We start from the raw sequence: 25,068 nt of genomic DNA, 5'->3' as shown, positions 1-25,068 counted from the left end.
GAGGATGTGACCCAGTATTAAACTTGCCTCTGACTCAATTTTTTTGGAGTGTGTTGCGGGCATCAATTTCTAAATTTGTTTATGTTTAACAAACAGAATTAAGTTTGTTGGTGAAAACACTGAAAATCTTTCCTTTGTCTCTTTGCCTGTTAAATAAAGGTGCAAGTGATTACCAAATTACAGAGTTTTTAGTTTTTATTGCATTTTTTAGAAAATGTCCCAACTTGTTTGGAAATGGGGATTGTAGTATCAATAAGAGTATCAGTAAGTATCAATAAGCAGTATTGGTATTGACACAGGTAGTCCCCGAGTTACGGACATCCAACATACGACTTGCGAACGGGGCCGCAACTGCTCCTTCATCTATCTGAGGAACACGACACAGGCTCCTCAGTAACTGCCGCTCCGTCCTCTCCGGCCTGGGGATGCTGCAAGTGGTGGCTGGACAGATGCTGGAGGGGGGTGGTTTCGCTGCTCGCACAGTGTAGTTTCCCTCGGGCGACTCTGGTTAATGAATGGGGCGGTAGGGGCCGCACCCCATTCATTATCGGTGGGCAGCAAGCGCTTGTATGCAGGACGGAGTCTTAATGGTGTGGAGGGGGGCGGTTTGCTGCCCACCACTCCACCACAGCTACTGCTCCTGACCAGACTGAGGCTGGATGGGGCAGAGGGGGGCGTTTCACTGCCCGCCCACCACACAGCCTTGCAGTGTCCCTCAAATGGCTGCCCCGTTCGTTCTCGGTGGGTGGCTGGTGATGCTGCAAGTGGTGACTGGGTTGTGGCTGAACGGAGGCCATTGATGGTAAATGGGGTGGCGGGGGGCAGCATTGTAGTGTGCCTTGGGTGGCTGCCTGTTGAATGGGGGTGGTGGTGGGCGATTTACTACCTGCCTTTGGCCGCACCCTGTTCACTCTCGGTAGGGTGACGCTGCAGGCAGCATACTGTATGCAAGTGGAGGTGACTGTGTGGTGGGCGAATGGTGAACCACCCTTCGCTGCCCCCATTCATTCTCAATAGTAAGCCTGCTTGTACTGTTACGTAAATAGCAGGAAGTTGTCTCTCATTAGTACACCAGACTTGCTGACAAGGGGTGCCTTCCTGCTGTGATAGTGTGTACAGTGCTGTGCAGAAGAACTCATCTTAACCTTTTGTCTTCACCCTTCAACAATGTCTCTGAAACACAAATCTGATGCAAGTGTTGGTGATACAGTAAAGAAGAGAAAAACCATCACCATTGAAAATAAAGTAGAAATAATATAAAGGTCAGAGAGTGGTGAAACTCCATCATTCATTGGCAGAGCACTTGGTTACAGTCGGTCAACAATAGCATTTATTAAAATAATGTACCTGTTCCGACTTGGATACAAATTCAACTTAAGAACATACCTAGACTATTCACAAATCATAAAACATTACTAACTAGAACCCACCCTTTCAGCATTGACGAGTGGAAGTGACATTTTTAAATTTAAGATGAATTTTATGTTGTGGAGGAATATTACAGACACAAATTAATAAATAAGCAACAAAAAACATGTTTTTTGACACATTTATTTATTTACACACATTTTATGTTCTTTTTCTTTATTTCTTGTCACATTTCACAGAACTTTTATTTATTTTATTTTGTTTTATTTTGTCTGAAATATTCCTCCAAACTGGAAATTAGTATAGGTAGTTAAATTTTGTGGAAAAATATCATTTTCTGTAATTTAAAAAAAATGCAGTATTTTGTGGCTGAAAATATTTACTGGCATATAATCTGCTACTTGGTTTACTAACCAGCACGCAGGTTTATCTGTATATGAACCAATTTCAAAACACACTTCCTTTTTTCGAAAGCCCATATTTACTTAAGCAGCACTGTGGCAGCAGCAATAACCTATTGGGCTTTTGTATTCAGCTTTATAAGTACTGTACTCGTGATCTGCCAGTATCACTACACATTATGTATGTTAGTACAGTTACCATTTTGTGGATTGCTGTTTCTCTATTTATAATTGGTATAAAATGGCAATTTATACCAATTTGCAACAAATGGATGGTGGTACTTTCATGATAGCTTATTTACTGAATATGAGTGGGGGGGGGGTTTGATTTCCTAGCTCAGCTAGCCTTATTTATGTTCATATATCATGATTATAATATTTATATGTGATGAGTCATGGTTCGTAAACGTTTTGACTTCTGTTTGAACTCACTGACTTTTTCCTACTCTCTAACTTAAAGTTTGAAACCCCCATTACTGTTATTATTTGACAGAGAACATTTATGCATCATACATCTTAAGAGAAATTCTAAAAAATGCATACATATTACAGTACTTATAATACATAATTTTAAAATTTATAATTTAGCACACACATAAAAGTAGCTATTCTGAAGTGTATTGCATTGTAGGGCTTTTCAAAATCTGACAATGTAGTAGTATTATTGCACTTAAAATAAAAGCTGAGTTATGAATGTTTTCATGTTAATGTCAAAGTGATTTCAAAGATGAAATGAATATTTAATGAAAGTTTTTTGTCATGTGCAAAGTACAAGTTAATTAGCATGTTAAGCAAAGTACTGTATTTGTTCTCATTAAGCAAGCAAACCTGTCTCTCTATCTTTTGAAATATTTTTCAAAAAATGTCTTTTTTTATTTATTTATGCAAAAGAATGCATAATTTTAGTTTCTAGACTTAACAGATTGCTCTGTAATCTGTCCAAGGTTAATGAACTTACAGGTATGTTGTAGCTATTTTGATCTTACAGTTGTGAAAATTGAGGGTAAAAAAAATCTTACTGAACTTTTCCTTTTGTAACAAATTAATAAGAATACAATTTTTTTCTGTCTTAAATGGAAACTGCCAGTTTAGGGTCAACACTTAATCACAAATGGGAAGCTCATTTAAGGTTCTCTTGAAAAATAGCATCTAGTGTGACATAGGAAAATGAATGGGTCAAGATTACCATCAAGTGCAAGGTGATAGATAGTACTGCCCTCCAGCTCATTGGATCATTAGTCAAAGTTCAGACTCTGATAAACTGCTGGATAGGCCCTAAACATATATTTAGAGTAACTGCCACATCAGGAAACCAAATCGGGTTTATCAAATCTTGTTCGAGAGACTCTGCCTTTTTTCTTACTACACTTAATCAAGGGAATTGGCTGTTGAAGTGTAAATTATAATTTTCACTTCTTGTCACTTTCATTCTATTAGACTCTTGCAAAGAATGCATTTGTGGTGAGAGATGTGGCAGCACATACTTTATTAGGTATTAAGACTATTCAATATTAAGTCTTTTACTTCTCTGGCTCTTGCAAAGAATGCATTTGTGGTGAGAGATGTGGCAGCACATACTTTATTAGGTATTAAGACTATTTAATATTGTCTTTTACTTCTCTGGCTTTCAGTTTCACACATTGAGCAATAAAGTCTTTTTCTGAATAATTACTATGGCGCAGTGCAGTAATTATCAAAAAGAAATCAAAATAAAGTCAGGATATTTTTTTACCCTAACCTAACATATATTTCTATATATTGTTAATTTAATAACCTCTTTACAACAATTGCTTACTTTTAGTTCTCAGTTTCAGGTAAACCTTAATTTATATTGCATTTTCCTGTGGTTTGTCAGAATTTCTTTGAGGCTGTCTTATTTTCATGTTTCATAATTTCACCAAACTCCACAGGCATAAGGGCCATCACATTGGCCTCTGCAATATCTACCCAAACCATTCTGTAACTCAGGAAGGATAGGTGGGACATCACCCAGGACATCGTCCTTACCCCAATCACAGCAAGGATGTGAAACACTGACCCCAAACAGAGCTATTTCCAAAAGATGGAATGGGAACCTTAAGGAACTTCTATACCCTAGTGATGACACCCTCCTCAGAGGGTGCCAACAGCACTGCTTGGGATTGCGTCCTTGTCTGTGGTTGAGGTTGCTGAATTGATTGAAAGCTCTGCAGTGATAACGTCAAAAGGTGCAGGTGAGATCAGACCAAAAATCTTGAAAGCCCGGGATCTTGTGGGCATTTTCTAGGCATTGTACGTTTTCAGTGTTCAGTAAAAAGTGGGGACAGGCCCTCATGACCAACAGATGGGGATGGCAGTACCCATTTTTATAAAGGGAGACAAGTTGATGCATTTCTAATTACTAAATGTTCACACTCTTGCTTCCCTACGAAAGCATATGCCAGGGCACTGGCATGGAGACTCTATCCAATGGTTGAACTTTAGATTTAGGATAAGCAATATGAATTCCATTCAGGTAATAGAACTGTAGCCCAGCTTTTTGTACATGCACAGATACTTGAATGTTCTAAATGTATGTAATACAGTCCCCCTACTTGGAATGTTCTAAATATATGTAATTCAGGCCCCTTACTTGATTTTAAGTTAAGACCATTTAATGTAGTTATAGGACCCAGTCTAGTATGTTTCATCTTATCAATTCTGTTAATAATTTTCAGAGACAAAATGCCAAGGCACAGCAAAGGTATGAAAGTTGTTCAGTTAGAGAAGAACTCAAGGGGTGAATCTCTACTGTTTGCAGATAGTGTGGTCCTCTTGGCCTAATCCAGGGGTAGGCAACGTCGGTCCTGGTGAGCCGCAGTATGTGCAGGTTTTTGTTCCAACCCAGTTCCTTAACGAGAACTCAATTATTGCTGATGAAGCACATATTGCTTAAGTGACATTTTGATGCTTCATTTTAGTGGTCTCACTTGTTTAAGGTTCTCCAACCTTAATTGCTTATTTCAATCTTAAACTGCTGCATTCAGTGTTTTAATTGCTCCTTATTAGCAATAAGATGTAAAAGACAAAGCAGCCAGCAGTTCTCCAGCTAGCTTTTTTCCAATTACATCTGTGTGTGTTCATCATGCACTGTTTGATTTAATAAAACACTTAATAGAAAAATGTGACAGACTGGAAATGATCTGTTTTAGGCTTCATATCATTTGGATGATATCCTTGGAAAGGAAAAAAATCTACGATATAAGAGCCTTACATTGCACAGACTAACAAGCCATAAAATTAAATAAGGTCTGAGATTGGCAATGATTGGTTTCTAATTAAGCAATTGGGTTGGAATGAAAACCTGTAGTCACTGCGGCTCACCAGGACCGACGTTGCCTACCCCTGGCCTAATCAGACTGTGATGCCTTACGTGATTTGAATATAATGTGGTTGGGATGGGAGTGAGATTTTGTCTTTCTCCCAGCAGATATACCTGGTGTAGATGCTTACACCCTAAGAGTTCAAATACCTCAGTGTCTTGTTCATGAGTAAGGGTAGAGATAATCTAGAGATTGATCAATAGATCAATGTAGCAATACCATTCTGGTGAAGTGGAAGCTTAGTCCATGCATGAATCTGTTGATTTCCTTGTCAATCTACATATCTGTTCTCACCTACTTTATGGTCACAAGTGCTCTGTGTAGTGACTGTTTATGCTTTGTAACAGGCTACTGAGGTAAGCAATACAGGCAGTCCCCGGGTTATGTACGAGATAGGGACTGTAGGTTTGTACTTAAGTTGAATTTGTATGTAAGTCGGAACAGGTACATTATTTTGATAAATGCTATTGCTGACTGACTGTAACCAAGTGCTCTGCCAATGAATGATGGAGTTTCACCACTCTCTGACCTTTTTATTATTTCTACTTTATTTTCCATGGTGATGGTTTTTCTCTTCTTTACTGTATCACCAGCACTTGCATCAGATTTGTGTTTCAGAGACATTGTTGAAGTGTGAAGACAAAAGGTTAAGATGAGCTCTTCTGCACAGCGCTATACAGTACACGTTATCACAGCAGGAAGGCACCCGTCAACACGTCTGATGTACTGACAAGAGACAACTTCCTGCTATGTGCATAACAGTACAAGCAGGCTTGCTATTGAGAATGAATGGTGGCGGCGAGGGGCGGTTCATCACCAGCCCACCTCACAGTCACCTCCACTACAGTATGCTGCTTGCAGTGTCCGCCCACCGAGAACGAACACGGTGCAGCCAAAGGTGGGTAGTGAATCGTCCAACCCCAATTCAACAGGCAGCCATCCAAGGCACACTACAATGCTACCTCCGCCGCCCTGTTCAGCCACAACCGGGTCACCGCTTGCAGCATTACCAACCATGTGTGCTGGGCAGGCAGTGAAACGCCCCCCTCTGCTCCTTCCAGCCTGCGTCCAGTCAGGCGGCGTAGTGGGCGGGCAGTGAACCATCATTCTGCACAAGAGCGATAGCTGTGGCCCCGGTGACTATGGACCACAGGTCACCGCTTGCCGCCAGGAGCCGCCCAAGGGACACTACACTGCGCGAGCAGTGAAATCGCCCCCCTCCAGCCACCACTTGCAGCATCCCCAGGCCGAAGATGACGGAGCGGCAGTTACTGAGGCGCATGCTTCGCAGCTGCGTCCTCATTCATAAGTCATAGGTCGGATGTCCGTAACCTGGGGACTACCTGTATATGAAAACCACATTCACTATTGACTTTTGGATTGTGCTATCAACCAAAATTATTTTACCATAATATGTTGATATTTAAACAAGGTCTATGAGATGATATTGATGAAACTACAAACATTCACCCTCACTGAGAAGGCAATTGGTGCTTTGATCAGTCAAAGGAAACTGACTAATGATTATGAAATGTGATCTGAATTTAACAACTTCTTAATAACTGCTTATTTTTTTGTTCCCAAGTTCAGGCAAACCTTAACTTGTATTCTATTTGCCTGTGGTTTGCCAGAATTTAATTGAGGCTGTCATGAATTAATTTTTCAAGGCCTCACCAAACCCCACTGACACAAGGCCTATAGCTTTGGCCACTGCCACATCTGCCCACACCATTCTATAACTCAGGAGGTTTAGGTCGGATGTCACTCAAGTGAATCTCTGCAAAACTGGGAAAACTTCGACCCCAGTCTGAAAGGTGTAATGGGCACTTAGGGGAATATCTAAACCTACTGCAAATGTTGCATTCATAGCGTTGTATGTAATTTTATTTTATAAATTCTGAAGCAGGTAAAGGCAGGTTGCCCAATTTCTTTTATGAAATGTTGCTATGGCAGTAGGTTTTCAAAATTAGTTTACTGTCGTAAAAGACGTCAAATTTCAGATGCTTTTAATTGACATTTTATTATTCACAGTGGTGTCAGTAGATCCCAAAACCTATGAGCAGTACGAATATATCAACAGGTGACCTACTTCCAGTTGCCTGGAATAGATAGACATGAGTTATAATTAAGCAAAGAGTTTCTTTTACACTTAATCTAATTAACGGTCTTTTCACTACATGCAGCAAAAACCTGCAGCCCTCAAAACTGGAAAAAAAAACATTTAAAAATAATTTTTCCATATTTCTTGATGCTGTAAAAGTCACTGTCAAGTTTTTGGTTTTTGTACGTACAGACTGTTTGCTTGTATTATGACATAATTAGTTCTATGATGCCACTTACTGCAGTGTGCATATAAAAATGAAATGAATTTTTATTAGGCCATGATACAGGTTTGGTTTCTTATTTTATCATGTCCAACTGACATGGATTTTTTTACATATAATATGTGACATTTTTACATATATTGATGGACAGCTGGAGGATATTAAAAAAAAGTCACTATCATCAAATTCTGGATTAGTGAAGTAGTGTGTTCTTAGCAAGCTGACTTTAGAGACTTTTACTTTTTTAACACTGCTAGCTAAAAACGTTAAAATAAGAACCTAAACATTGGTGTATAATTAAACATTTGGTTTACTAGTTTTTAATCCTAATTTTGAATATACCATCCATGTTTTCTTTAAGGTTCTTTAGTAGAAATGTGTAATAGGGTCCTTTATAGTTGCTAGAATATGGGAAGCATAGACAAAATATCTTGGTATTATAAATGCTTTCTGGCCAACTGAAGTAAGGTTTGGCAACATAAATATCATTATCTGTAAGACTAAACTAACATGATTACAATGTAACAGGAATGAATCAGTAAAATGTCAGCCCACTTCTTCTTGCAAAATCTTTTGCTGTAATTATAATATATTTTGAACATAAGCATGGAATTAAATATTACTAAGCCAGATCACATTTTGAGGACTAAAAGATGTATTGTACAACAAAGCAAAATAATTTGATTTAGCTAGCCATTGGTGAACCACACTAAGAACAGTAAGACTGTAGGCACCTACAATACATAAATAAACACAGTCAGAATTTAGTCCCACTATTCAAAGCTTTCATTTAAGCATAACCCATAATTTGTCTCAAGTTCCAATTAGCTTGTCCATCTCTCCTTTCTCTGTATTCAGACACAGCTGTTGTCTGACATTTTAATGAAAGAGAACTTTTGGAGCTTTTACCTTCTTGGGCTATTTGACCCAGCACATTACAGCATGTGACATTCACATATGCTTGATGTCTGTTGGGCTCTTTGTTCTTCTATGTAAAACCTTTGGACCTTATCAAAAAGAGTTGTATTCATAATTGAAGGGATACACATTTGACATATCATAAAAATGAATAGCATATAAATTAATGATTTTGTTCTGTCTTTTAGTAGAGAGCAAATGGAAAGAAGATCAGTATCACTTCATAGATCACAGCATGAAAAGCTTAGTTTTGGTACATACCGTATGTGGCAATTTGTAATGCTAAGTATGTTCTTCAGACCTTCTTGTAATATCTCACCCACAAAGCTTTCACAAATCTAGAAAGCATAAATGGAGTGCAAAATTTAGTATGTGCATGCAAAATGCACTGAAGAAAGCATGTAACCTGGGAGCATTTCCTACCAAACATACACTTAGTTGGCTAGAAAGATTAACCTATACAATGTAAAGTGTTTACTTCAGAATTCACTAGTATTAGAGAAATTACATAGCTTGATTCAAAAGCTCAGTAATTCATAATCGGTTACAGATGAGCATGTAATTGCAGCTCTGTTGCAAATTTGGATCCTTTGTCATCCTAAAATTCTTGTTTCTGTATGGGATGTTCCCAAGTACACATTTAATTTTTCTTGTATTCACACATTATTTACAGTTTTCAGTTAATCAGTATGATTTTAAGCTGTCTTGAAAGAAGTAAGTGTGTCATGCATTGCTTCTGATACTGCCAGTATAGGCAATGGTCTGCATAGCCCTGAAGTGAGTTTAAGAGAATACGATAAAAGCTGAGTGTATAGATGGAGTTAATCAATGCAGTCCTTGGCCTCTTTTTAAACTAAGCTGTACAAATTTAACATTTTTCAGTCAATCAATATTTGGATACAGAATAATTAAAGAAAGCATGTGCTAATGAATGTGTTTTAAATAAAAACTATACACATCAAGCCATGCTTAAAACTACATTGTCTGCCTTTTATTCTTTTTTATCTCTCATCAAGCAAATTATGTTATAGTTTTCCATTAATCTCTCCATAATTAATCAAAATGTTTTCATAAGACCTTCCACATGACAAATGGGTTTATATAAACTGCATTCTGTTCCATTATAAATATCGTGAAAGATTCAAGAGTCTTATTAAAGATGCATTGAAAGAGGACATGGTAGGTCTTATTTATGTTCTCTATAATTCAAGACAGAATATGAACTAAAACATGTTTTACCATTTAACCTCTTGAAGCACAAACTGTACAAGCCACTGTAGGTTATGCATCTTAGAATGAAGTCTTAATTCTGTCTGCTTTTGCAGTGGTTGTAAGTTATAACATTAAAACATAGTGTTAGTACAGAGAAGTTGAACATTATGCATTTTTTTATTTTAACAGGTTGGTCTTAACAGTATTGCTGCCAGGGATGGCCGGATTAGAGAAGGTGACCGCATTTTGCAGGTATTTTGACAGCTTTATTTCATTTTTATGTGCTGTTTTCTGATATGACACATTTTTGCTTTAAAGAATTGGCATTAATTAGCAAAAAAAAAAATCTCAATACCGTTTATATGCTGCAGTATGCAAAACTGCTTGCCTTCCAGCTCTTTTAGACAAGAAGAGAAATCCACTGTGTTGTTGCCCTAAGGTTTTCCTTTTTAGTCATTTCCTTACATCATATTGTAGGCATCTTTTTCTCATGGGCTGCTTCTGGAAATCTTTCTTGGCTTTATTAGCTGCAAGCAATTTCTCAGGAATGGCACCCAGCTTCTAAGATTATTCCCTACTGGGAATTTTCCAGTCAGTTTTAACTATCATCTATATAAAGAGCACAAAGTGATTAAATGAAAGAGCAATCAGTAGTGCCCTGTAAGCAGTGTTTGGTAGGAGATAATACTGGAGCTGTCTAATTGGCTTATGGCAAGTGTGCAGTATGACTGATTTCAGCTTTAAGGTACCCAGTCTAGCATCCATACGCACTATTATCTTAGAGTGACACTTCCATTACTCTGAACGGAAAAAGATGAACGCCACCTGTCAGCCACCAGTTAATTGTGTTGCTAGATGTATGTTGCTGGGACACAGGCTGGACATTTATGAACATAACTGCTTTCACTGTTGTCCACCATCCTGCAGCAATCAATGCAACCCCTTATAGTAAGCACATAATTGAGTGTAGGCACTTACCACCACAGGGCTAAATGAGCACATTTGCACAGCTTACATTGTCCATATATTTACTATAAATGGAATAGAAATTTGACTATCATTGTGTGGTTTTATGTACTACAAGGAAAATAATGCTTCCCTTTCATATTGTGTTCTAGATAAATGGGTGTGATGTCCAAAACCGGGAAGAAGCCGTGGCACTGCTTGCCCGAGAGGACTGCAGAAACATTGTATTGCTTGTGGCCAGGCCAGAAATACAGGTTGGAAATACATGACATCTATTTGTATGAACAGTAGTTTTACAATGTTTTATGCTTTTCAGTGGGTGTACTGTGTGTATGTATATAAATATATATATATATATATATATATATATATATATATATATATATATATATATATATATATATATATAATCCTAGTTTCTTGATACTTCTCCTTAAACAAAACATAATTAGTATATAGTACTTATTGCATATTTCCATGTCTTTTGAAAAACAAAGGTCATAGTGATTAAGTAACAAGCTTTCTGGTCAATTTCAATTAGTCCTGAATATACAAGTAACTAAACTAGCATGTAAATCTGCCTTAATAGGTTATTGTGAGTTTTTACGGGTGTAAGCGTTGCATAAAGATGAGTCATTATTACTTTGGGTTATTTTAACTGTGTATTTTACCATACCTCATGTCCTTTTAAATAGTTACTGACTACAATTACAGAGTCACAACCTCTTCTAAATTACTTTGTCACGGTTTAAGCTAGAATTTATTTAAAGAAGCAGACCCAGTGCATAAGCCTTTTTCCCAAAGGAGCAATGAAGGACAGTTGTTGAGACCATAAGGGCAGACCTCATTATCTGAGCAAGAGACATCTGATTCCCTGAAAATATTAAAATGAATGTATATTTTTTATTCATATGAGTAGTTGACATGCTGAGAGAGTACAACTGTTGTGGCCGTTGTGAGGGATGTCCTGTCTGTCTTTTTGTGTTTTTTGCATCTCTTTTAACAACTCAATGAATGTATCGAATATCGGTTTATCTGTTTAATACAAAATATGTAAAAATTGTGAGCAGCAAGTCAGCTGTGTTTAGAAAGCCCTGCTGAAGTCTTTTCAAACATCTCACTGTGAGATTATTTTCTTCAGTGCCTTGCTTGCACCACCCCATCACTTCTCATCTTGTTAATCTTGCACTGGGCTTGAAGAACAGTTGCATTTGAATTGCTGCATTTGAAAGGGACAGTGATAAAAATCAGCACAAGCCAGACACTCTGTAAATTAGGTGTCAACTGTTAAAATGACCCTGACTCCTTCTCTTTGAGTGTGTACACTTGTTGTACAGTCTACACTGAATAAAGTGCATTTCTTTGTGGTGTTGAGTTGAATAGAAAGTCACACTGTGAGTTAGTAACAAGTCAGCTTTAAATGCAAATCTGGAATGGCTTTTTTAAAAAATGTTTTAGAGATACAGTACCAAACAATGGCTTGACAAATGAAAATTGACATGCGGCACTTAGTGATTCAAGAATAAGAAATCCATTTACAAACACTGATAATGAAGAAAAATGCCTAGATAGGAATAAGATGATTTTTGTTGTTGTTTTTAATAGTTTTTCCTATTTTCTCTGCTTACGTCTCAGAGATATCTTCACTATGTTGTGTGTGAGTGCTTCACACAAATGAATGCTTTTTATTATTGATTTAAGTGTCAGATTGAGCACAAAATGCATTTGAAAAGCAGACAATGGGGGAAACTAAAAATCTTTCTATTGTCTGAAAGTGACATCTTTTGTTATGGTTCATTTACTTGTGAAACAGCCATCCTTAAGAAAATGACTTTCACCATATTTTATAAATTTGATGAATGTCTGTTTAGCAGTTCTTACACTGACCTTTTAATAACAAACTGTGCAATTTTCTATGAAGCAGCAGCCCATGAAGCTCACATACACTTTTAAAGGATTTAATAAACTATATCTAAAATGTGTTACTCATTTAATATGAAGCTGTTGTTTTATAAGCCTAAAGGTTCATACAAGCAAATAACATTTTATGCGTATCTTAAATATTCCTTGTTGTTGGTGTGATGCTTTTGTGTCCTCTTCCAGTCTTAACAGATGCTACCAGGTTGTCCATAGGCACTAAATAGACTTTTCTTGAATGTGATTATGTACACTTTGCAAAATAGTTTTGTTCCATGTAGTGATTATCGCCATTTGTGCTAGAATAGGCTTTGGCTTTTCCATGTCTAAGCAGGACAGGTAAATTGGCAGATGGGTATTTCGAATACTTTCACTTTAATCATCTATCCTTTTGTCAAGCTGCTTATCAGCAGCAGTTGGGGCAAGAATAAATTATACATTGAATAATTCTAATTATCTGATCACGTATCATGGTTGGTGGTCAGCATGTGGCATCTGTAACTGATGAGGACACAAGAAAGAAATTATAAGTTAACCATTGGTAGAAGAATTTCTTTATGGTAAAAAATGATGCATTTCTCATTGACATGGAAAGGGTTTTTTAAAAGATATCAAACTGAAAGGACAGGTTGAAATATTTTAAATTTCCTGAATGTATTGCTGTTCTGAATCTCAGACAATAAAGTAAATCCATGCTGCTTGCTGTAATTAAGTAAACTAGCCTCATGTCCATTTTTTACACCACTGTAAGATGAAAGTAATGTGACCATGAGCATTTAAGTGTCAAAGCTACTTAAAAGGACTTCCAATGCCTGAACCTTTCATCTTTTAATATTAACAGTATGTTCTCATTTGTTCTTGATGAAGTTATCTTCTTGTATACTGTCTTTATTTGCTATTGTGCCATTAAGTTGCACCTTCTTCTTGACTTTAGTCTCTAGCCCTATGTTCCACTATCCTTTCAAAAGACCTCCACAGATTTCTTTATTGTTTTCATAAAGGCTTGCAAATGCCATACTGTGTTTTGTCAGCACCACATTCCCAACACACCAGTCCCTGCTGGTGGAAGATAGAAATTGGATTTGTGTATGCACCAACAGTGTTTTGTTGATACTTCTAGACATAGAAAAAATAATTGTGGATATTTGTTAAGAAGAGAAAATCTGAGCTTTATAATAAAATAGTGAAAGAGGAAAATGGTGTTTCAGGTAGTAACTGAGTACCAGCAAGTAACTAACTCCTGAAGGTACCAAGCAGAAGAATATCTCTGAAAGAGTATATGTAGAAAACCCATGGAGCACAGGCACAGTATGGATATGATATTAAACAGAGTGGAAAGTAGAGAATAAGCAAAAAAATACCACCATTGCTAGTGTGGGCATGGTGATCAATAAAGGCACTCTTGAACCATCCAGAAACTGGAATGTTGCTAAGGAGACCAAAAATAACCAAACAGATAAGCTTTAATACAAGTCTATAATCCCTTATCCAAAATGTACAGAGCAAGATATGTTTTTGGAAATACACAGTTTTACTGATTTTGTAACAATTGTGGACGCTAGGAGCGCTGTTGCCCTGTGAAACCCAACAGACAGACATCCAGGACACATGTATAAAAGCACTAAGAAGAACTTTTAATTATTTTTCTTAAATGTAGTGCACAAAGCACCACACATGCCACAATCCACTAATAACAATAATCAATAATAATACAACAATAATCCTCCACTCCCAGCAGCTTCGTCACCCAACCTCCCAACTCTGGCTCTCCTTGCTGGGTCTCCAACAGTTCTTTATATATTCCATGACCCGGAAGTGCTTCTCTTCTTCTTCCAGGTCAAACACCACATTATCCTTCCTCAAGCCTCCCGGAAGTACTGTGGGCTTCCGTCCTCGTGACTCTGAAGTACTTCCGGGTTGTAGGAGAAGTAGAATTCCCCAAGTCCTTTATGAGCTCCCCTGGCGGCACCCACAGCACCCAACAGGGCTGAGAAAATGGACTCCATGTCCCATGATGCCCTGCGGGAATCTGGGGTACATTTACCGTCCAGGGGAGCTGCCACCTAGCGTCCTGGGGGAGGCAGTGTCCTGGAAAGGCTGCCCTTCTCCACTCTTCCCGTTCTGGGACAACCCGGCCGGATTGAGCTGTCGGCTGTCTATCACACAATCCAAACCTCAAGTTTTGCATGTTTGCATTCAAGAGTACACCCTGTGGGCATTCTGTGGGGCTGCCACTGGTGCAGCAAAGAAAATAACAACAGCTATGTGGGTACAAGTAAAGAGATGTCCAAACCCCACCAGAAGTGTCAAATAAAGAAAACAAATGTTGTGGATGCCTAGTGGATGTGGACCTACTGCCTCTAACGTATGCCATGGGAGTGGAAAGTGTTAATATTAAGCATGGCAATTTCAATAAATTTATATTTTAATATTCTTACATAATATCTGACAGATAGCCAAAAGCTACATTTCACAGAACTTGTACCTATTTTTAAAGGGGGAGGCATTCATTGATCAGTTGAAGTTGAGTATTATTTGTATTCTCCCACTTACAAGTGCACTGTTTTTCCAAGCAATATGTTTAAAAATGCATATGTAATCAGGTGTGGAATGTGATTCATTTTATAAAATACATCCTGTAGATGACTGGATCTTCATATACTGTTAATCCAGAAAAACAGTAACCTTCTCAAATGACACTCAATGTAAGTTTGGTACGAGTTATTTAAACACATCTATCCTCACACAGGGTTATATCTAAAATCAATTTATTGTAAACATTTTAAATCTGTTTTATAGACTACTTACCATCCTTTGCTGGGAGAAAGCAAAACTGAAAGCAAATCTCAGGAGATCAACATTTTAATGTCACTTTAATCCTTTCATCTTTTAAAAAAGATGAAGGGAGGTAGTTCTAAAGCTATTGAGACTTGTTTTCAAAACAGACTCCATGACTTAAAAAATTGCAAAATGAAAAGCAGTTATGTATGAAAAGAAAACATGCAGTCATTACCTTTTTGCTTGACCAAAGCTCAAAATAAGAGAAGATTAGGAGGCATTATATAGGAGAGACACTGTGCTTTGTGGAAAAGGAGGTATCTGATGGGGCAGAAGAAAACTAGGCCCAATATGTCACCGTCTAGATGTACTATTGTATACTGCAGAAATGATTTTGTTCTCAAACAATGTGTTGAAGTGGAAACTGCAGTGCTTCAAAAACTTTTGTACCTCCATGTTTTTAAACATGTAATGTATGAAAATTTAATCATAAAGTTGGATGCAGGAGAAAAATGCTGAAATAAAAATCAAAGTCCTAGTCTTAATCTGATCAGATAAGTAAGGAAACAGTTTGAGGTGTATCTTTACAGTTCTTCTATTAAAAGGAACATATAATACCTTATATTAAATCTAATAACATCTGCTTTTATTTTTATTTTCAAATATTAGTATACCATAGGGAAATGATTATTTAATATATCAAATTTCACTAGAAATAGCAGAATACATTAAGATTTTTTCATTGGGTTTATATGTGGCATTGTAAAGTAATTCAAGCAAAAGTAAAGGCCAGTCTCTCATTACCAATCATGGAAAAATAGCTGAATTAATCTCCTGAATCTGTTTAAAATGCAGTTGAAGAACTTTGAAATAAAAATTTCACAGGCTTGTATCCAAATGTGTGACATAGTGTCATAATTTTTAGTTCTGGTGCTGCCCGCATTCAGACACTCAACTTCAAAATTGGCTTGGACACTGTGTGACATTGCACATGCATATTTTCGAAATGTATTCAAGTCCCCTCATAACATTCCACAGACGTGTATGTTAACATTGGCTGACCAACATGAGTATATGCATGATCATCCCCCTGCGATGGATTAGGTCTGAGTCCAAGGTTGTTCCAGTCTTGTACCAAGTTCTGTTGGGATAGTCTGCACCTCCCAGTGATGATGTGATTTGGAAATGGAAATGCAAGTTTAAGATTTAAGATGTAAGTACAATAGCATCCAATGTTTTTCTTCACCAGTTTATCCACTTTATGGTTGTCTGGGAAACTAGTAGCTATCCTAAACTGGACACAGTAACCTACTCTGGGCAACACTCCATTACAGCGTATACTCAGTCACAATTTAATACCTCAGCAATTTAAAAGATGGTTGTTTTTGTTTTAGAGTGTATGAGAACACATATTATCAAAACTATTAGTGGCACACTGCACAATAACATGCAGTGAATACACTTGACTTGAGCATTCATAGTTTTCATACTCTTTCTCTGTACATTTAGCATTCGTTTGCTCAGAGGTTGATGGGCTTGCTGCTTCCTGAGCAGCTCTTGTTTTCTCCATCCTAGCGACCTGCTTCTTATTTTCTTTTTTGGCATCTCTTTGCAATAAAACTGATTAAGGTAGTGTTTGTGTTGCAATTACTTAGTACATTTTCTTTAATTTTTCAATTAAGCTGGCGCTTAAGTCTTCAACCTGTCTCAAGAATGATTTAAGATATGAAGAGGTAGGGGAAGTGACAGCGAAGGTGGTAGGGATGAGAACGGCACCCGTACACATGCCACTGCCAAGAGTTGCTTCTACATTAAAATAAAATAAAAATAAAAAGAGGAATAACCTTGGAGGTCAATCATCACCCCAAAAGCGGACAGTAGACATCACATAATATATGTGTACCAAATTTCAGGTCAATAGTTCAAGTAGTTTGTGAGCTACGAGTGATTTAAAATCCTGGACAGACAAACGAACAGCCACGGTAGCATATTATATACAAAGATGGTATCACTCTTCAAACAAGAGGCACTGTCATTCCACAATCAAAACCAGTGGTTTCAGTGCTTCTAAAATCCACAAATTAGGTTGTCCTTAATTTCTATTGATGCATTAAACCATTTTTTTATTAGAATTATTTCTTTATTCTGAAATTTTAATGAATTAAGCAGAATTATTAATTTCAAAGAGAATTCAAAGGCTTAAACCAATTTTATTGGATCTGTATTAACTATACTGTTCACCCATCTACTCAGAAATGCAACTTATTATTTCTTAGTGATTCTTACTGAATTTAAAAATGATTTTCTAATTTTAAAGAATCTCTTACCTAGAGAGTTGCTGCCCAGCTGAAAAGGAATGAGGAGGAAAAAGCTGCCACCATGATTATGTTTAGGTTTATGTAGACTTCATTATTGATATTTGTTAGCAGAAGGAATGTACAAATGTAAAACATTATACCACTGGTACAAGAAATAGGCCAAAAGACAAGACATTCTGTCCATTTAACAATCAGAACATGCGTCTAGACTTTTTACAGATAATAAACTTGAATTATAAGAAAACTGTGTAATAACTAACAATTCATAAGGGTGCCTTAGAAATCAAAATGCACATAGCACAAAAAAAGAAGAAGTAAAAGAGATGCTTTCTGCACCTCAGCTATCCCATTGTGGGATCTCAGGTTTCATGTATAAGATTAATATTTGCAGCAACATCTTGTTCCTCAGTTTCTCCTCATAAATGATGAAATGTCATTCACATAGAGTAGTACAGTGGTTTCCAAACTTTATTTTATCACGGCTCCCTTAAAAATATTTGATCATATGGCGCCTCTCTTCCATTTTATAAAATACTACAAACACAAAAATTTTTAGTACTAAAAAATTTATTAAGATAAACTCTTATACACAAGAAAAAAACGAATAACAATATTTTATTATTATCGCTTAATGAGATGGATGTGCTTGCCTATTAGCGCAAAGTTTATCAAATCTCGGTGTCATTGATGAGATAGCTACACGAAGCTCCTTTTCTACAACCAAACGAGCACGATATTTCGATTTTATTGCAGCTAATGCAGAAAATCCTGTTTCGCATAAATAAGATGTTGCGAACGGCAGCAATACTTTTAAAGCTTTATTTGACAAAATATTATATTCACTCTTAATATCTAGCCAAAATTGAATCAGAGATACATTCTGAAATTTTTGTTTTAAAGAAGTATCACAAGATAGTTCAATCAAGTTTTCTTTCTCAATACTTGTTAATTCAAATTCGTCATCTTCTTCATCGATAAATGGATTCTGTATCCACGCATATTTTGTAAAATCAAGATCATCAAAATAATTCGAAAAATGAATTAACAAACCATCCAAGTGTTCAACAAATAGATTTTTGTTTGCTTCTATATTAACTTGGGCGCATAAATTTAAAAGTGGAAACATGTCGAACCTATTTTTTTCCAAATTTGTCTTCCATATCTCCATTTTTTTAATGAATGCTTTCACTTTATCTTTTTGAATCAATAAATGCATTTGTGGCCCTTGCATCGATTTATTCAAAACACTCAATTTTCCAAAAATTTCCACCAAATAGGTAAGTTTAATAATAAAATTATCATCCCTAAACATATTTGCATCCTCATTATGATTTTCTTCGAGAAAAATTGCAATTTCTTCTTTGAGTTCAAGTACCCTCTGAATCACTTTTGCACGAGATAGCCAGCGCACTTCACAATAATACAAAAGTGAGGTGTAAGCAGCTTCCATATCTTCACACAGCTTTGCAAATAACCTAACTTTTAATGGACTGTTTTTTATGTAGTTTACAACTTTCGTTACTTTTGTAAAAACGTAGTTAAGTTCCTCACTCATATTTTTTGATACGAGAGCTGCTCTGTGGAGCATGCAGTGCGTCCAGAGAACATCGGGTGTTTTCCTTTTAATTAGTGCTTGAAGGCCAGTTTTGTGTCCTGACATTGACTGTGCACCGTCTGTACAAAGCCCAATGCAATTATTCCACAATATGCCGTTCTCATCAAAAAAATTGTCGATTATATTAAAAATTTCACTGGATGTGGCTTTGCCAGGAATGGGTTTGCAAAATAATATATCTTCAATTATATTGTTCTCTTCAACATATCGAACATATGCAATTAAACGTGCGTCTTTAGCTACATCGGTTGCTTCATCTACTTGTAAGGCGAATTTTGAAGTGCGCATCTGAGAAACTACTTGATCGCAAAGATCGTCAGATATATCATCGATTCTTCTGCCAACAGTGTTATCAGCAAGCGGTATTTGTCGCAACTGTTTTGCATATGATTCGCCAAACATTGTTTTGACCATATCAATAGCTGCTGGCAAAACTAATGTTTCTCCTATTGTGTGTGGTTTTTTACACTTCGCGATTCTGTAAGATACTAAGTACGATGCTAGTAACGCATTTGATGGAATATGAACTATTTTTTTGAACGTTTGCTTTTGTTTAGTGAACTCATCCAATTTTCTTTGAAAAAATTCTTGGGACTTGCCAACGTATTGAGAATGCATAGTTTCAATGTGGCGTTTTAATTTTCCGGGTCTCATACTATCAGCAGCCAAAACTTTCGAACAAAACAAACACATTGGTTTTTCCACATTATCAGTAATAACACTTGTAAATCCGAACGATAAATAAGACGAATCGTATTTTCTTGTCTTGGGAGTTCTTCCTTCCTGATTCCTACTACTTGTGCCAACATCAGATTCTTCATTATTAGAGGATTTTCTCTTATAACCAGTCAAGAACTTATCCATTTCTCTAAAAATATTAGGATAATTAATTTATTGTTCTTAAAAAAATTAAACTTAATTAAATTACTTACTATTGTGATCAGTGAGTAATTAGGTACGTCAAAATAAAATAAGAAACACAATCTAACACTGCTGAGCTAAACTGAAGTCGATATTGTCTCGATTTTTGGAGAGTTACTGGTCGGCCAAGTTATGTGTCATACCGCTGGTGGTTTATCCTTGCAATGAGTGGATATCGTAGGTAAGAAAGTGAGAAGTCCGACAACGCGTCTGAATATTTACGCAGTAATACGCAGCCGGCAAATCTTTTCGCGTATGCGCATAGACAATACAAGCCCTACGGCCTACGGTGCTGATATATTTCTGAACCGTACTGTTTGCTACGGGGTAAGGGTAGCATCAGCAGCATAGTAGTTAATATGTACCTATATGTTACGTATCGTATTAGCTGCACGTGCACTTTTTTTTGTCAATCCTGGCTAATATTCGCGCCTCCCCTTAGACTAGTCCACGCCTCCCTAGGGAGGCGCGCCTCCCAGTTTGGAAAACGCTGGAGTAGTATAAGATGGCTCAAATTCAATGAAACGGCAACTGTTGATAAGTCAAACAAGAAGACAAGTGTTATTTATTCTGATTTGAGTGTGAGCTGTATGATTCAAAGTGTAAAACAGATAGAAAGATAGCTTCACTGTGCAGTATAGAGGAAGGGCAAATGCAGTGGATGGTAATTAATATTAATGAGTTCTTGGCTTCAAGCATGATCAAGTATGCTATGTCTTTTAAGCCAGTTCTTATGACACTTGCTGTGCAGATGTAGTTTGATACCAGATGCTAGGGACAGAAGGGCAAAGGACATTGAGATGCACACCCTTGTGTGTACAGAAGACACTTTCAAAGTAATATACTGTTTATGCTACCCTACTTCAAAAGTGCATATTAATTTTTTTTCAGTACCATTCTTTTGCTCCCTTTTTTTTTAGTAAAATTCAACTAGTCTTCATATTCCATTCCAAATTTAAGTTGTTGGTTTATCAGCTTTTCATGATTTTTCCGTATTAATTTTAGTCAGCAGAAAGAGACTATTGAATACCACACCGTGTCACTACTTGTATAGTGTTTGTCTGGGAGTGCTTTCATCCAGTATATCAAAAATGTGTGTGCTAGATAAATTGTTGACTTTACATTGGCAATGTCAATTATTATTGTGTTGGAGTGTGTGTCATCCCGAGGGTTGTTTTTTACTTTAAATGCAATACTGCTTTGATGGGCTCCTTCCTCTCCTCAGTAACCCTAAACTTGGATTAAACATCTGGAAAATGGATGAATAGATGGATGGAAAATCAACAGTGTTGTGTAGTAATGTATGATGATCTGTTAGTAGGCAAATATACTGCATGTTAAAAACGTTTCTTTTCTGAAAAATATAGTAAAGACACTCGTACTCAATAATTCCAGGAATCTAGATGAACGTTTTCTTAAAAGTGAGAAGCCAATGAATCAGGCGTTACCTTTCATGACTGATTATTTAATAAAGTGATAGTGTTAGGATGCTTAGAATGATGCTTTGAAATCATACATGTAAACATACATTCCCAAGCCCTAAAAATCTAGTTTGTGGGTTTTTGGCCAGAGCCAATGCCAGCAACATCAAGGTGTATAACACCTTTGACAGGGCCCCAGTTCATTGTAGGGACCTATTGCCCACGTACACACACACAGGGGTGAGTGGCCATTCCCCCTACCACATATAGATTTGGAGGTGTGGGAGGAAAATGCATGGAGACCCAAGGAGAATTTGCAAACACTTTTACAGATAGCAGTCGGAAAAGGGATTCAAGCCCAGGGCACTGAATCTCTTAGGTAGCAGTGCCAAGCACTGAATCATCAATGCAGCCTCATGTAAAACAGAAACAAAACGCATGCTGGTTTGTGTTTGTTTTTATATTTTTTCTATTGGGTGGTGAGTTACACTATCCCTGACATGTCATCTCCTTTCAGTTTGTATTTATTACTGTTTTCCCAAATGTTTTGTAAATGTTTATCCAAGCTCTGAACAAATTTACAAGAACCTAATAGAGAGATGAGTAGAATTCAGTAGCAGGGCAAGAAATAATGTCCATTCTTCCATCCATCCATTTTTTCAAAAGCTTGCACACAGTCCATGTTTGATCCCTTCTGGGTTGGGCAATGTCCCCAGTAGTCATAAATATTTTATTCCCTTTATTGAGTTTTTCATAAATTAGTACAACTGGCACTTGCAGTTTTGTTTGCACCAGAACATGGATTAAAGAACAGCATGAATTTTATAAGGTTGCTTTTAAAAATGACGACTGTGCTCTATAATGTTGTGGTGGGGTTGTGTCACTTTTAAAAGATGCAAATGATGGAGCCTAATAAACAGAATGGAGTAGAGGTTAAGGATGACCAGACTAAATGAATATAACTCAAGAATTGTGTGGCTTGGCTTTCAGTCTTCAAGAAGGCTGGTGTTAGAAAATCATAGTTGTCTCACATGCTCACAGAGAGTAAGATGGATATCCTCAGTAGTTATGAATATAGATTTATATGTTAATAGCTGGGTTTTTAGGTGGTTCTCTATCATAGAACAAGCAACAACAGCTCAAATAACTGACATGTAATGTGATCACTACTCTGATTGTATTTTGCCCTGATTGTAGTCATCTGTTTAATTTCCTCCTCACATTTTCAATACTGAGCAAATACAAAAAAGAAGACAAACGCTGCTTTTTCTTCCTGTTTCATACTTGTGTTTCATACTTGCTTTACCACTTTAAATAAACCATGGTATAACTAGTGTAATATTATGAGTCAGTGTTATTTGAATGTATATATGATATCCTCAAAACATCATTTGTCCTTTAAATGCATTCTTTCTATTTTCAGCTGGATGAAGGGTGGCTAGATGATGAAAGAAATGAGTTCTTAGAGGAGCTCAACATGGAGATGCTGGAAGAACAACACAATGAGGCAATGCAACACACAGCCAATGGACTAGATCAGGTGAGGCAGGTGCATGGATTCCCTGAGATCAACTTTAATTTTAAATCCTTTCCTGGTTTCCAAGTATTTGTAAAATTGTATTGGAGCCTTACTACCTGCCAATGCGCTGTGCCATGACCACATATTATAACCAGGGTTCTCAGGAGAATATTTTCATAGAGGGAGATGATTTTTTTTCTTTTAAATATTTCTAAAAGTGAGCAGGTGATCATTACATTGTAGTTGGTATAATGTTATCTAATGGGAATTTTAAATAAGTATGTTGAAGCATCACTGTGGCTGTTCTTTGACAGGCACATTTTCATTCTGAATAGACTTGCTTAGTGCATGTTGCTTAGCAATTACAAAGCGTTAACATAATCATTTTGCTCTTTTGTTGGCTGCCAGACAACCAACAGTAAGCTTGAACTGTTAGTGCTGTTAAAATTAAATTATACAGAAATATACCAGTTAATGCATATTACAGTAGTGCAGTTCACAAAATATATTTTCATACTGTTCTGACAATGTTATAACTATCCTTCAAGTCAAAACGTTTAAACAGCAGCAAAAGAGGACATTTCTTGCTTTTAGTATGTTTTATTTTTTTTAGTCAGTAATGTAATTTCTTTATCAATTTAATGAGTAATTCAACAATAACATCAGTTAAAGCAATTACAATTTCAGTCAAGTTTTTTTGAAAGCTTGTTGACCAGCATCTAAAGGTGAGCTAGCTGGTGGTGCAAGGATGCATGGCCCCCTCTTACCCCCAAGTACACACTCCTCTCTATACTGTAGACAAACAGCGGAATAAACTAAAGCACCCACATTTTACAACAGTGTCCTTAATTCCATCGGAAGGAGCAACCAAAAATGTATTTGATCCAGGACCATCAGTTGGGGATTAGTTACTGTAGCTGCTGTCAAGAATTAAGTATGAAGGAAAGCAAAACAAAGCGGTAAAACATCCACCACTACAGTCCGGCTACTCCTGCAATACTCCCCAGTCGCCCCACAGCTATAGTAACTAAATTATTACTATGACTTTCTGGGTTCACAACCCTGTGTTCAGCAACTCCAAGCCACAATTCATGAGCCTGCGCGTCATCAAAAGTTAAGTGTAGGATGTATTTTAATAATCTGAATTGCTACTGTTCTATAATGATCTAGATTTAATTACAGTTATTAAAAGTGAGAATCTTTTAATTGAAGAATGCCTCTCGTATAGTAAATATTCATGCAATTCTTTCCCCACTTGTTCCTTTGTAATTTACATAAATTGTAACATTGAAATGCAAAACATATTTACATTCACATTAACAATTCAAGGAATCGCTGGCTGGTGTACTGGTTCTCTCTTGTCTGTTATTTGTTCTTGTCTGGGCTACATAAACAGCCATGGTGATTTTACTTTTAATTATTGACATACTTTGACGGCAAGTACACCGCTAAAATGATAGACTAGTTTTAATTGACTGAGGGGAATCTTCTAGAATCATCTGGTAATATAGCAGAGGTACAATGAAGATGTGGTTATGGGAGTCATGATTCTGTGTTATTAAATTCTTCGATTTGCTGAAAATCTTAGGGAAAAAAAAAACACAACAGTGTAATACCTTGCAAATATAAAGGATGGTAAGGATTACAGTTGTGAGCATTTCAAATCCCAGACTCATTAGTATGTACTAATTCAGAGCATGTTTTTTTCCAAGTAAAATAAAGGATTAGCTTGCAATTTATTTAGCATTTTTATAGCTCAGGGATATATTCCACAAAGCTTTAAAACTAGTAATGAAGAGAAGATGTTCCTTCAGATCAATTTTCATCTTAGACCTTTAAAAAGTGCAAGTGAAAGGGAAAATAAATATATATTACATTTTAGTTTGTGCCACTAAAGACTAAGATTCATCAGGAGGAGAGCTGTGGGTCTTGGATTAAATTACCTATATTGTACTGCTAGGCTAGGCTTTCTATCTAATATGATGACCGTGTGTGGAGTTTGCTTGTGTTTTGCATGTCTTGATGATTTAATTTAGTTTTGTTTTGTTT

The 25,068-nt window shown here is 36.7% G+C and overlaps 1 protein-coding gene across 3 annotated transcripts in view; it reads left to right on the top strand.

Moving 5' to 3' along the window:
• The window catches only part of pdzrn4 (PDZ domain containing ring finger 4), a 419,600-nt gene that overhangs the window by 390,584 nt on the left and 3,948 nt on the right, over positions 1–25,068 (top strand). For all 3 annotated transcript variants that reach the window (XM_051935720.1, XM_028810917.2, XM_028810930.2), the window contains 3 exons: positions 9,754–9,816; positions 10,683–10,784; positions 22,924–23,040. In XM_051935720.1, coding sequence (XP_051791680.1) covers positions 9,754–9,816; positions 10,683–10,784; positions 22,924–23,040 — 282 coding nt within the window. The remainder of the gene's footprint in view (positions 1–9,753; positions 9,817–10,682; positions 10,785–22,923; positions 23,041–25,068) is intronic.

The sequence above is a fragment of the Erpetoichthys calabaricus genome, chromosome 1 (genome assembly GCF_900747795.2).
Source record: "Erpetoichthys calabaricus chromosome 1, fErpCal1.3, whole genome shotgun sequence".
Taxonomy (NCBI): domain Eukaryota; kingdom Metazoa; phylum Chordata; class Cladistia; order Polypteriformes; family Polypteridae; genus Erpetoichthys; species Erpetoichthys calabaricus.
This window is presented reverse-complemented; position numbering and strand designations above follow the sequence as displayed.